Source organism: Arvicanthis niloticus, unplaced genomic scaffold (assembly GCF_011762505.2).
Source record: "Arvicanthis niloticus isolate mArvNil1 unplaced genomic scaffold, mArvNil1.pat.X pat_scaffold_1262_arrow_ctg1, whole genome shotgun sequence".
Taxonomy (NCBI): Eukaryota; Metazoa; Chordata; class Mammalia; order Rodentia; family Muridae; genus Arvicanthis; species Arvicanthis niloticus.
In genome coordinates this window covers 25,948-40,658 of record NW_023045258.1, presented here as the reverse complement: position 1 = coordinate 40,658, position 14,711 = coordinate 25,948, and the positions used below count along the sequence as shown (strand labels likewise).

Here is a 14,711-nt window from a genome sequence, read left to right as displayed (position 1 = left end):
CCTTTTATAGACAGCGTTCACCATTTTTGGTATTCTTTCACCACTGTGTTTACTTCGGGTCTTTATTAAATGAGGCCTAACTACTGTGACAGCCTGTTCTCCCTGCTTCTAAACTGCTTCTTCCCACCATCAGAAAAAAACAGTCTTCACAAAACATTAATGTTGCAGTCACTGGTAGGTTTCCAGGAAGGATGCTGGCTGATTGTAAATGTCCAGCCCTGCTCCAGCGTCTGTTTATACCTCCAGGAAACCTACTGAAATGATGAGAGAATACAAATGTAAAGGGAGGAGAATAGGATCACAAACAATACTGTCACATGACAGAAATACTCTCTGCAATCAGATGGAAACCAGACACGAGATAGATTGTTTTTACATCCGCCTATCTCTGGTGTGCAGCTTTATGACTTAAGGGATTAGTGTGACATCAAAAGGAAATAGAGTGGGTACCAACCAGAGTCTCATCCTACTGCAAATTAGAACATCATGGGCCTAGAAACAAAGATGAGCCTTGGGGACAGGGAGCGACCACCCTGCCCTGAGGAAGGCCCAAGCCACAGATTTTCCTGCAGAAAGCCTGTAGGAAGCAGAGCTTTGGTCACCCTGAACCGAGGTGTGGATTTACAAGGTTGCTTCCATGTGATGGGCAGTGTATCCAGCCAGCCCAACCACCATGGTATACTTCCAGTCCCAAACAGCTGGCCTCCAGAGATAACTAGCTACTGAAAACTGATCACTGGGGGCAGACTGCAGTTTATCCACCTGATCATTCTAGCTGCGTGTTGTGCTTTTGTGGTTTTCAGATACTATTATCCTAACGTAAGGGACCAGATGGTTGCCAAAGGAACCTTGCCGTTATCAAGAATCTGTGCCATGGTAACCATGCAGCACCGTGAAGATTTGGGAATGCAGAACTTTAGTCTCCCATTAACCCCCAGACTTGAGAACAGCAAAGAATTGAAGAGCCAGTCATCAGGTAATTGAAGACTTAATATGTCTTTTCAAAGGCAGTATATATAAATTTTTTTTTTATTTCTGAATTAATGAGTCTTTACTTTGGGGGTATTTACCTTTTTGAGCCTCACCTACTTAGAAAGGTGAGCGTAGAAAACAGTTTTGTTAAACTCTGTATAAATGTTGCTTGTCTGATTTTACCTTGAACTCTTAAGCATTTAGAAACCCCTCTTAGCATAAATGCTAAATACTTCCTTAGCACTAGAAAAATTATTCTAAGCCAACATGAGCAGAAGTGGGACTGGTGGGATGTGATTAGCTTGAACTGGGAATTGACCGTAAAGGAGAGGGTTGAAAAATATTTTTGATGTATGTATTCACCTGTGAGGAGGGTACACTTGCCATGGAACATGTGTGGGAGTTAAGATTTTATTTTATGTGTGTGGCTATTTATACCATCCATAGGTACACCATATACATACAGAACCCTTCAAGGTCAGAGGAGGGTGTCAGATCCTTTGAAACTGGAATTATAGGCAGTTGTTAGCCTCCACATGGGTCTAAGAACTGAATGTGGGTCCTCTGCAATAACAACAATTGCTGAGCCATCCTCCAGCCTCAGGAGAAGGCTAACAAGATGGCTCCACATCTGCTGCCAAGTCTGATTAACCTCTCCCCACCCCAGATAGGTGGGTGGGTGGATGATAGACAGACAGACAGACAGACCGACTGATTGATCTTGAAAGATTAGGTAGAACTTGAAAGAGCTTAACAAGGAGAATTTGGCATTTTAAATGGTAAAAAAGGCAAAATTTTAAAAGGCAAAATTCATCCTGCAAAATTATCAAGATTAGCTTCCTAGATCAAGTCACTGGATACTTGTTGAAGAGTATCTGCCAAAAACCAGAGGTTTTATCTTTCCTTAATTAAGATTGAATTGTTCCTCCTGATCCCCCAAGATTCAGCTTCTTGAGTTCTTCCTTCACACTGTCTCTGGGATGCAGCTGCAGTGCGGAACACTTAGAAAAGATGGCATGTGCTCACAGGAAGCACACTGTACAACCAGACTCCTGTTACTCACTGGGATTGCAGTCATCCTCCTGTCTCCCTAGCTAGGAGCTAATGGTTTAGAGGAGCAGAGATCCTTCCAGCTAACTTGGTAGTCTTTTTCTTCCTGTTTTCTTCATTCGTCAGGTTTCCTGGATGTGAGTCTGAGGTACCGGCGTAGCCCAAGAACAGCAGAGGGAGTTCTTGCTGCCCGAGCTGTCTCCATCTCAGTCCAGATTATCAGAGCCTGTGGTCTTCAGGCAGCAGCCAAGTAAGTCCACCTTAGAAAGTGCTTCTTAAACCTGCCTGTGGTGCCGTCTAGACAGCATGATGCTCCCAAATGGTGACTGTCTTGTGAAAATTTTCCATTTCACTAACCATGACTTTCTGTTAAAGAAAGCATTTCAGAATTTCAGGAAATCACTTGTAGATTGTTATTGTAAATTCGTTTCTTCACTTTGCAACAACTTTGTGTTCTCCCCTTCTTAGTCCCCTACTACCATGGTTATGCTCTGTACCCTCAAACCATGCTGTGTGCTTGCTGCATGTCCTTTATAAACTCGTGATCACATATGTCTATCTCTATATCACATCCTTTTTTCCCGTCTTATACCTCTTCCATCTGTTCTCAACATAATGACCGATAACCTACTAAAACCAACTTCAACCTTGACACATGTCTACTAAAAGAAAGCCACAGTCCTTGCAGTGTTGTAAGGGTCCACACAATTTGACCTCTGTTATCTTTGTAACCTCTGCTTCCTCCTCCAGTCACTGGCCCTCTTGTTGCTTCTGAACACATTAAGCACATTTCCCCACTCAGGTCCCTTATCTCCTGTTTATTCTGCCCAATCTCTCTCTGGGAACAGTGTGACTGCCTCCATCAGCTCTTTGCTGTTATTTCTCTTGGCCTTAAATACTCTTCCTCTTACCTGTTTAAAATCTCTCTTTCCTTGATGAGGTTGTAGCATCTCTGCGGCCCTCCTTTCCTGTTAGCACCTTGATTGTAACGCATGCTGCTTTGTTTGTATTGGGCATGCATTTTCCCACACTAGGCTTCAGTTCCTCTAGTTAGACACTTTCCAAAATCCTCTTTGCACCCCACTTATTGCATGGGTGAGCTCTAGCCACAGTAGGCACTAATAAACCAGGCTCCTGCCTCAAACTAGCTCACTTTGGATATGACTTCAGAGAGAAAACAAGTTCTCCTAACTTCTCTTTCTGTGACTGAGTCAGAGTGTTCACCTTGAACTTTACTGCTCTCTAAATGTGTAATTGGGTTACTGCCCATGTGAGGGCTGATGTTGAAGCAGCTGATAAAAGTTCAACCTAGTAAACCATTCGTACTAAACTCTCCAAGTAGACTCTTGCTAAGTGCCCAGCAACATCTTAGTGCTTGTCAAAACACTTTCAGGAGGCAGCAGAATGACCCAGTGGGTTAAGGTGTTTAACAACCTGATGATCTGAGTATAATCCCTGGGATGCACCATATGAAAGGAGAAACCAACCACTAGAAGTTGTCCTCTGACCTCCATAGGTGCACACACAAAAATAGATAATGAAAAATAACTTCTTTCAGGCAATATTTATAAATTCATTTTATTTGATCTTTCTCTCCCTCTCCCTCTGTGTGTGTGTGTGTGTGTGTGTGTGTGTGTGTGTGTGTGTGTGCGCGCGCACGCGCGCGCGCGCGTGCATACCATGTTCATTCAAATACCCTTGGAGTTGAAAAGGTATCTGAACTAATGTTAGTTATAGGCAATTATGGACCACTCACTGTGTGTTCCAGGAACAGAACAAGGGATCTATACAAGAGCTTGATGAGCCTTCTCCAACCCCAAATACTCAAGCTGATAAAATTGGTAATATTCATCTGCCAATAACAAATGACATTAAGGGCACTAAGATCACAGGTATCAATTTCATTGAACAAGTTGTGGTTACTGCTAGTTGCAGTGACAGAAAGTAACCACCAGGGGGAAGCAGAGAGTGTCTTAGTAAGAAGGTCACAGAAGACTTGGAGCATCCATCTGGGATTCGCTCATCTGGGAAAGGGCTCAAAGAAACAAGACTTTGCTGCATTGTCTTTCTTAATAAATTTTATCCAGAAGGAGAGAAGGCAAGACTAGAGTCAAAGTTGAACCTGTTAAGGTACAAGGGTCACCCAGTCTATGAAAGAGTGTTAGGTTTACAGAGTGATATTGTTTTGGTGCATTCTAAAGTAAGATAGTAAAGTCTAGTTTTTGTCTCACTTTATCGTGGTGACAGGGTACCCTTAGGTCCAGCGCCTCAGGGCAGTTTTTAATCAGGTTACTCCCTACATTAAAACTTTTGAGTTTTCCATTGTCAGTAGCAGGGGTCTCCTAGTTTTAACAGAGCATTTTAATTTAAAAGTTAGCATAGTTTCAAGTTGGGGTATGCTTTTTATGTATAAATTACCTTCAGGTACTTCTATATTAATATGCTAAATACAGTATGAAAGATGTCTTATAAACAGAAAAACTTTAGTGCATCTAATAACAAGTTTTAATGTTTTCTTCCAGTGTCCCAGTTTTTGCCCCATGAACCTCCATGCAAACCTGCAGTCATCTCTAGGTTGCTTTTTTTTTTGTTTTTTGTTTTTTGTTTGTTTGTTTGTTTGTTTGAGACAGGGTTTCTCTGTGTAGCCCTGGCTGCTGTCCTGGAACTCACTCTGTTGACCAGGCTGGCCTCGAACTCAGAAATCCGCCTGCCTCCGCCTCCCAATTGCTGGGATTAAAGGTGTGCGCCGCCACCACCACCACCGCCCAGCCTCTAAAGCCTCGGCAGAGCTGTTGATAAGCATGCTCAGGATCTTGTGAAAACAGCAGAGGTGTTTCCTGGGCATGCAAGCTGATTTCTAATGTGTTGGAGCAACTTCTTCTCATTTCCACCTGTCCCCTACAGGGTGCTGGCTGAGCAGGAACCCGCTCTACGGTTTAGTGCCACTGTTGGAGTCAATGCTTCCGTCACCACCCATCTCTCATTTCTGCCCAAGGGGGAACAGCGTCAAACCCGCCCTGTGGCCTGCTCCTTCTGCCCCGAGTTCTCCCATCACATCGAGTTCCCATGTAACCTGGTGACTCAGCACTTTAGTGGAGAAGCCTGCTTCCTGGCAGAGCTGTTGGAGTTTGCCGAAATTATTTTTGCTATCTATCATGAAAATACCAAATCAGGTAAGACCAAATAACTGGTCACCTTCAGACCACATGAGACTCTCTTCACATGATGGCATATTCCTTCCTAGACAGTACTTGAAAACTTGAGTAGGAGGAGTTATAATCTTTACAACTTCCAAAAGGCAGAGCAAAAATAGGACGTGGAATGTCATGGAAGAGTGTAGAGGGAAACAGCGGTTATGTTCAGATGTTAGTGGCTGAGTGTACATGAAGAGTGAATCTGTGCTTGGGAGGTTTGTGCACTTTCCCATATGCCTGCAAAAGGAAGGTTTGATTAACAGTCTGAAAGACCTTCAGACTCTGACTAGCATGTAAGCAGGATAATCCCTAATGCATCGTCTCAGCCCTGATGTATGTATAAAAGTGAAGTGTTCTAGGAGTCTACCGTAAACAGGCCTTGGCGCCCACCAGTAACTCCTCGTTTTGCTTCACTTAACAGTCAGTGATATAACCAGTATCCAGTCATGCAAAGATTATCTGCTTGGAGTAGTAAAGGTGCCAACGAAAGATCTGCTGGTCAAGAGATCTGGTAAGGATGCTGCCATAATGAGGTAATCCTATCTAGCTCCCATGCACAATACACAAGGAAGCCTGTCCCCTAAGACATGCTATGAACTCACCCAGGTACCTCACAGTTCTCTCAGGCATAGTAAACACTATCCCAGTGTCAGAGGTCATACTCGCCCTACTTTAGGACAACTGGTGACATGTTGAGAAGACAGTAGCAGTACCTCTGCATATATGGCATGACATAACATCTTTCCTCAGGCTTTGTTTGAATCACAGTAAACTTCTAGCAGGATAAAGATGCACTGTTTTCACTTGGCAGACGAAATGATTTCAAAGAAGCTGATTGGCCAAAACCACACAGCTATTGCATTTTATAATTTGCAATGTAGTCATTTAACCATTCCTTTGACTCTCCTGTCCTCCATTACAGTGGAATAAAGATAACTCCATAGAGGCCTGAACAAATAGGCCTGGCCTGGCACTGTGCCCAGGATACAGCTTCTTACTCCAGAATACCAGGGTAGCATTTCAGATTTCTATAGCACTTCCCTTCAAAGCACTTCCTCAACCATTGTTTCATTTAGCAGTATATCAACTTCAGTAAATAAGATCACTATGAGAGATTAATGACTTATGCAAAACAAACCACTAGTTTGGGGTTTAAACCAAGAACTCAAATCTTCCAATTTCTAGGCTTATCCTTTCTGTCTATTCTCATTGGGTCTCAGTGGTCAGAGAAAGACAGGCTCCCAGCCCAGGGTGGGTATGTTTTCTATTCAGCACTGGGCCAGGGTAGTGGGGATTCTAAGATATAAAGAGGCTGTGTGTTTTCTCTTTGAACACAGTGATTGAAATGCTTTTCTTTTCCCTGTAAGGGATCACAGGATGGTATCCTGTCATTTTACCAGAAGATGAAGGCCTGCCTCAGGACCTGGAGTTTATGCAGAAGATTGTAGGAGGCCTGGAGCTTTCTGTTTCCTTCACACATCCTGGAGATAGAGAGCGGGTGTTGGAAGCTGCTGAGCTGCTGGGCTGGAGCTTTGAGAATACCCCAAAGGATCTTGTCAAGATGGAAGAAGAGGTGCCAGCCACTGTCACCATTTCCACCCCAAGACTCTGGCTTCCTATCCACTGTGTGCTGCTTGCTGGTCATAAGAGCATTCATAGGAACACATATTGCTACCTTCGCTACAAGCTGTACAATCAAGAAGCCTTTTGGACTCCTCTCAGGAAACCTAAGGAGTCTACAAACAAAAACCAGGTCCTGGTTACTTTCAAGGCATCCAAAAGAGCGGAAGTCAGTCGGAGCCAGTCACTGCTCTGGTACTTTAGGGAGGAGAGGTTAGAGATCCAAGTGTGGCGAGCTCATGGCAATGATAATCTCGAGAGGCCGCACCAGACCGACAGCTGGATTGGCTCAGCCTATGTAGACCTGTCCAGACTTGGGGAAAGATCACCAAGGACACTAACTGTCAGTGGTGAGTGAAGAGTCAGGCTTACCTCTGTTTGAGCACCTTCTCTGTATGTAAGTTTATTGGATTTGTGCATGTAATGTGGTACCTAAATTATTCTAGCATTTAGTTAACGTGTATAGAATGAGGTTGAGTGAATCTCCTTGACCAACTCTAACAAGTGTGTCAGACAGAGCCTATGTGATAACTGAGGGTGATGGTTTATTTGCTACATTGAAAAGAACACCTTCCACAGATATTCTTTTCCCTGGGTGTTTCTCAGACATCCCTTTCTGGCAAGCACCTCTTAAAGCTGGTAAGATGACAGGCACCATCGTGTGGTCCCTTATGGGGAAAGAGATGAGTTTCAAAGAGAACACAGCCTCTCTAGTCTCAGATTCCCCACTACCCTGGCCCAGTGCTGAAATTAAAAAAAAAAAAAAAAAAAAAATCTACATGCTACTAACTGGTTCAAAGGTAGAAAGGAAAGTTATGTTTTACAAACAGAATGCACTGTTTACTCCTGTTACACTCATTTGGTGTTTAATGCATGAACTTGGCCCTGGGAATTCAAATATGAGAAAGACTTTGTTCCTAGCCTGACTGTATATTCTAATCTAAGAGGAAAATACAACTGTAAACAATGAATGTGAAGCATAAGAACTAAAGAAGAGGGTGTGCTCAGTGCACAGTGGACTGTGCCACTCGTGGTCCTTGAGGACAGACTCTCATCTGAAATGATAGTTTCAAAGGATTTAGGGGAAAACAAGAGAGAGGGGAAAAGAAAAGTATTTTGGTTTTTGTTTTTGTTTGAGTCAGGGTCTCTCTGTGTAGCCATGGCTGTCCTGGCCTCATCCACCTGCCTCTGCCTCTAGAGTACTGGGATCAAAGGTGTGCACCACCACACCCAGCTAGGTGTTCTAAAAACAGGAAGAACAAGTGTGTGGGCACAGAGGCATAAAGTAGTTAGGTGTATTGCAGATGCTGTAAGCAACCTGGATCCACTCAGGGTGCACAGGTTTACAAAGCACTGGGGTGAAGCCAGGACAGTGGTCAAGAGAACTAGTCCCATCAAAGCAAAAGTATTTGTCTTTCTTCCAAGAACTGTGGAAGGTTCTTACAATAGGTTCTGGAATGAGAAGTCAGAGCGTTGCACTCTAGAAAGTGAGTCTAGTGACTGTAATGAATTGAAGGGAGCCGACCAAGTGTTTTTGTTGGGTTTTTAAGTCTCATGTTTCACATAGCCCAGGGTCACCTCAAATTTACTATATAGCCAAGGATGACGAAGTCCAGATCCTCCTGCCTCTCTTTTAGAATACCAGGATTACAGGTGTGGGCCACCACATCTTGATCATGGAGTGTTGGAGATCAAATGGGTTTCTCATAAGCCTGGCAAGCACTTTGCCAACTGAGTGCACACCAGCCATGACTAGAGTCTGTACAGGCATGGCACTTGCTCAGTTTAACACTCCAGTAAGGTATTTCCCTACTCTATGCAGTTAAAGGAATGAGGTCTTGACCCTGTTTTACTTCTGTTTTGTTTAGTTTGGGGTTTTTATGTTATTATTTTTTGGCTTTTGTTGTGGATGTGTAGTTTTGGTTTTGATCTTGTTTTTGTCTGTTTGCTTGCTTGCTTGCCTGCCTGCCTGCCTGCCTGCCTGCCTGCCTGCCTTCCTTCCTTCTTGCTTAGTGTCTTTGAAACAAGGTGTCACAATATAGACTAGATTGGAATAGAAGTAGTGATGTATCTCTAACTGGTCTTGCATTACAGTGGGTGAGTTTGTGTGATTTCCCAAATTGTTGTGTTCTTGTGGGGCCCAGCAGATACAAGCTAACCCTATGAAGTCTCTCATCAATGCTACATTGCCTATTTTAGCTAGACCAGTTCAGATCACTTTATCGAAACTAGAAAAAAAGTCTTTGAAGCAATTCAGGCTCACTTGAACTAACTTATTTTAAAGATAGGCTTTTAACTTCACTGCTGAAGAAAATAGATCTGAGACACAGAGTATAGGTCAAGGGTCAGAATTCCATCACAAATCATCCCTTTTTATTAAGTGTTTCCAGAGAGGCTATTGAACTTTTCAGATTGTCTGTGTCAATCATATCCCACTAGCTTAAGGTTTGTATTTTCTTGTACGAAAGTCTTATACATGTAATGTGTCTGTTAAGTGTGTCAGTCCACATCCAGTAAGCCAGTCAACCTGTTTCCAGATACTGTCTCAACTTCCTGAGGTAAGGACCCACTGGGTTGCATATGAGTGCCCTCCCTCTATAATGACTCTCATTTTGTGCTTTTAAAAGCCATGATAATCTATGTATCAAGAAGAAAAGAGGCTATAAAAAGACAAAAAAAAAAAATCAGTCTTATTGCCATCTATGACAGGTAGCTTCTTTCTCTTCTTAGGAATGAATCTAGCAAAGCAGTCTTTGAAATTCAAGGAATTATTGGGGCTTTAAGTAGAATCTCATTTTAAGATCTAGCAAGCCAGTAAAGTTCAAATCCACTGATTATTGGGAGAATGATCTTGACAGGTTTATTGACCCGTCTGAAATTCTGGCACAGAAAGGACTGAGCTATTCATATCCCTTACCCTCCTTATTTCTGCTGCCCACTTCTGCCTCCCTCCCGGTGGATCCTTGGGGATGATTCCAGGTCATATGCAGATGGTGAAGGAGGTTAATATGAGCTCTGGATAGCTTCCCAGTGAGGAAAATTCTAAGTGGGACCATGTGCATGCAGAAGAGGGCCCCTCTTGCTTTTACCTAGTTGCCTCTATGTATGAATTCTCCCCCATAGCAGTGCTGCCTGCCTGCAAAGCATGTGGTTCTGGCTTCAAATCATAAATGTCACCACTTAGTACTATTGAATGTTACTGGACATAGTAGGGGCAAGGACAAAATATTTCTATATACCAACTTCAGATTCATTTGGCAAATTGTTGTGTTGAGACCTGCAGTCCTATCACAGGAAGAAGCCTGTAAACAGCCTCCAGGAGGTACTCTCTCACACGGACTTTTTTACCTCTGTCCTCTTGTAGGTGTGTATCCTCTGTTTGGAAGAAATGCTGCCGACCTCTCTGGAGCTGCTCTGCGCATTCATGTGGTTCTTTCCCCCCTTTCCCCACATACTGAGCCCACTCGTGAACTGGACTCCATGGACTGCAGCAGCCACAGTGAGTCTGAGCAGCTCCCCAGAAAGAGCAGTGAGCTCCAGCTCTCTCCACCCTGTGCACTCCAGACGTCTCCCACCTCCACCCAGGTCCATGGCAACAACGCTGCAGCTGAAGTGTGCCCTGCCCAGGAGGGCCCTCCCGAGTTGGATGGGACCTTTGCAGTCAGCATCCTGGTAGAGAGAGCCATGCACTTGAGCTTGAAAGGTATGTTCAAAGGCAAGTGTCCAGTTCCTCAGGGTGCTCTGTCTTCACAAAGCTTTCAGGTTACGCCAAGACCTTCAAGTATGGTTAGTTTTCTTTAGTTATATTTGCCAAGCCTAAAGGCTGAAGTAACATGTAAACCTTTCTAAAGTTAAAGCCAACTGGTCACTTGTATTGACGCTGCAGATCATAAATCCCCGTCCAGAATTAGGTGTCACTCTCAGTGCTTCCTCTCCCTTACCTACTGTCCAGTGTCCACGGCAAATAAATGGTTCTGTTCTTAAACTTCCCACAACTCTCTTCCTCCTCCATTCCACCCACTCAGGTCCTCAGGATTCACCCAAGACCCGGTGTTCTTAGCACTGGCTCTGCAAGTCCCAAGACCAAATGGTACTAATTTTCCCCATGATTTTCTTCTCTGCCAAATAAGCTCTATCAAGAGTAAAGGCCTTGTATTTTTTTACTCTGCATTCATTCATTTAGCAGCAAGATGGACAGTAGTATTTGCTGTGCAGTAAGCAGTCTTAGTGCCAGGGATAGCGTGGCAAACAGGGTAAACAATCATGTATTCATTTCAAGTCCCTGACACATGGCTTGAAGAAGAGGAAGGACTTCTGCTCACAGTTTTAAAGGTTCAACATGGCTGTGTGGCCATAGAGGGTAGAGCATGTAGCACAGGCTTTTCTTCAGTTCTTGGCAGAAGATGCAAAGAAAATGGGAAAGAGGAGGCTAGAACAACCTACAGCTCTCAAGGACACACCCCATATCATATCCTACCTCCTCCAGCTAGGCCCAAGCTCCAAACTAGTTCCTCTGAGAGCCAGGCACACAGCATATGAGCCTGTAGAAGTCCTCTGGTCAGTGAATATGCTACTTGTTTCTGTGTCCTAACATCCTGACTCTCATGATGCAGCAAAGCAAATATAATCTCCTGGTCTGTGACTGTGAGGCATAGTCTCACAGTTGTGGCTTTGTTAACAACTTGTAAATCACTTGTTACTTGGCCTCTTATAACAGCCAGCTCCTGACATATCAGGACAGACACCTGGCTTTAGGAGACTTCATTTGCATTCAGGTAGCTGCTCTTGTAATGAAGGTGGCTTATAGTCCTTTCACCCATACACTTGTGTGTGTGCATCAGCCAGGTCGGAGAGTGCAGACCTGCCACCTGTCTCTGGCCTCAGCCCTCTCCATGATGTCAAAGTAGGACTAAATACCTGCATAAAGATGCACTTTGCAGTTCTGCTCAAACATTATTGTATCTATTATGTTTCTGGCTCTGAGTTTGTCACTGCCAGCTGATTCCTTTATCACTGACTGTTGGACTAAAAGCTCCTGAGCTATTTCTCCAAAGTCAAAACAGAGTTTTATTTCAAGACCTCTACAAATAGCTTCAAAAGTAAAGCTCAGGATGGAGCTGGGGCAGTGGCATGAGACAGATCAGAGCAGTGTTTGTGTCCATCTAGAATTACAATTTTATTATGGGAAATGATTTGATAGCATGTGTCCAGAGGAGAAACATGAAGCCTGGGAGCCAGAGTGAAATGGCAGTAGTAGAAAGGTCACTAATGAGCCAGGCTTGGGTGCCATATGCCTGTGATCCCAACACTAAGGAGGCTGAGGCAGGAAGACTGTAAATTTGAGGCCAGATTGTTCTAAGCAGTAAGAAGGAAGGACAAAGGAAGTGAGGGGAAGGGGTGTCACAACATGTCAGACAGAAAGAGTAGCCCAGACAAAGCCCAGAAGTAAGAGAGCTGAACACAGTCCTGCTTACGAGTATGTGAAGCCTCTTCAGCTCTCTGATACCCAGGAGCTCGGCTTCTTAGCTTGTGGGTCACAGCTGATACAGATTGCATAACTGTGGGAGTCACGGAGCATTGACAGCAATGAAAGGTTTCTGATCATACAGAGACCAGAAGTTAATTCAAAATCAAGCACTGACAAATCTCAGGTGTTTCCAGCAACTTACAGTGCTTGACTTGATAACAGCCTTAGTGCTGAACTCATAGCCCCCACATTTTACAGTGCATATGCACTTCCTGCTCAGGGTCAGCACACACAGCCTGAGACACCTGCAGCTGACTTTACACTGTTGCATGTTACAGGTTACAAAGCCTATACAAAGTTTTCTACTTTTTAAATTTTGAGATAGGTTCTCCCTATATAGCCTTGGCTAGCCTTGAACCCACAGAAACCTACCTGCCTCTGTCTCCCATGTGCTGAAATTTAAAGGCATGAGCTGTGACATCCAACAGTTTAATTGAGGAAAAACAAAACCTTTTCTCATCACTATTCCTCAGCAAGTATTAAATTATTTTATCTCTAGGCTTTAGTAGAATGTTTGGCTTTTTTTCTTAATTGCTGAGTTGGAAAGAAGGAAAGGAAGGAAAGAAATAAGAAAGAATCTGTCTATGAGTTTTAGCTTGGAATTAGGACAGAATTTCCAACATTTTTCTGAAATGGCCCTAAACATGTTTCTGCCATTTTTGTAGAGTGTATCTATGCAAAATCAGACTAAATTAACCACATCCTGCAGTATCAAATATTCAACCATGACTTAATTCTTTATGTAAAAATAAACAAGCATATCCATCTTACTAGTATATAGACTGCTTTTATCTTTTATGGACAGTAAATTTATGTGTATTTTAAATTTTAAATTTAAATGAATTTTTTATAATTTGCTCTGAGTAAATGTTGATTTCTATGGATGTTTTTAGTTTATATACCTGCTCATCCATAGACATATAAATTTACATATAAATTTCTTCCGATAAAAAGTGGTTCCAAGTAGGTAGTTTAAGATGCTCTGTCCTAAAATACAATCACCCCCACTGTGTTTTCTTTCAGGGAGCCCCTTGACAGATAGGAAAGTATCTGCACCCAGTTGCTGTGTATCCTTTGCCACTACCAGTGAGCCATCGCCTGTCTACACCCACGTGGTTGAAAATACCGATTCCCCCATCTGGAATTTTCACCAGCAGTCAAGGTTTGTATTTTCTGATGCTTACCACTTGTTGAGAATCAGCTTTCTGTTCTAGGAGACAAGTTCAGACCCAAAAACGTAATACAGTGTTGAGCAGAACCACAAAGAGCATCTATGAAGTCACTTAGCCCCAGTGTCTATGAACTCATGGCTACCAGTAGTTAGAGGTTTATTGCCATGTTGTTGGGGTTCTTTTTTAACCTTACTGCATTTGTGTGTGTGCATGTGTGTTTGTGTGTGTGCGCGCGCATGCTCTTGCACATACATCATGGCAAGTGTGTGTAGGTCATAGGACAAATTGTGGGAGTTGGTTCCCTTGTGGGTACCAGGGACAAGTTGAGTTGCCAGGCTTTGGTGGCACGTGCTTTTACTTGCTAAGCTGTCTTGCTTACCTTGTTTCCAAGTCTTTAGCTTTAATTATTGCTTAAAAAATTAATGAGAGACAGAGATATGCCTTGGGAAAGAAGATGAGTAAAATTCTGTCTACCGTTAAGTTGTGGTCATCCTGGGAAGAAACACAAACATTAAAGGTTATGCTCAAATGTGGCAGTGATGGAAAAGAAGTAAGGTGGATGCTGGTAGTAAGACAGCTCAGGGAAAAACGATTATTTAGGCCAATGTGGAAGTCAGAGTGAGTTAAATAAATAAAAGTCCTTGGCTAAATGTAGAAAGCCGTATACATAAATAGATGGAGAAGTCAGGGAGATGGGCAGTATTCCAGTAAAGAAAAGGACCTTTCTTTAGTGCAGAGGAAAGAACCTGGTCTTTGTTTGAAACTCTGCATCCAGACACATCCCTAACATACTAGCTGTGTGAGTCACTAAGTTACCTGGTATCTTCAGACATCTGTTTCTTCATTTTAGGATGGATATGATCGTATAGGTCACTGTAAAAATCTAAATTAGGTGAAGTTTTTTTGAAGATGCTTAACTGATTTCAATAGCAGACATAAGGTTCAGAAGGTTGATGTGATTATATAAAATACTGCCTTTTAAAATATAAAGTTACGAGTCCTCATGGTATATCCCTTTAATCCTAACCATCAGGAAGCAAAGGCAGGTGTAACTCTATGGTATACACAGCAAGTTTTAGGCCAGCCAGGGGTACATAGTAAGATAGTCTAACACACACATACATACACATTCTCATTCTCATTCTCTCTCTCTCTCTCTCTCTCTCTCTCTCTCTC

The 14,711-nt window shown here is 43.0% G+C and overlaps 1 protein-coding gene across 1 annotated transcript in view; it reads left to right on the top strand.

Annotated features, from left to right (window-relative positions):
• Nucleotides 1–803: 803 nt before the first annotated feature.
• Nucleotides 804–14,711, top strand: part of LOC117701523 (C2 domain-containing protein 3-like) — a gene marked incomplete at its 5' end in the record, with an annotated part of 33,282 nt that continues 19,374 nt past the window's right edge. Inside the window, 7 exons of the mRNA XM_076706259.1 lie at nt 804–976; nt 2,149–2,272; nt 4,927–5,195; nt 5,638–5,727; nt 6,584–7,186; nt 10,201–10,539; nt 13,387–13,525. Of these exons, the coding sequence (XP_076562374.1) occupies nt 804–976; nt 2,149–2,272; nt 4,927–5,195; nt 5,638–5,727; nt 6,584–7,186; nt 10,201–10,539; nt 13,387–13,525 (1,737 nt within the window). The remainder of the gene's footprint in view (nt 977–2,148; nt 2,273–4,926; nt 5,196–5,637; nt 5,728–6,583; nt 7,187–10,200; nt 10,540–13,386; nt 13,526–14,711) is intronic.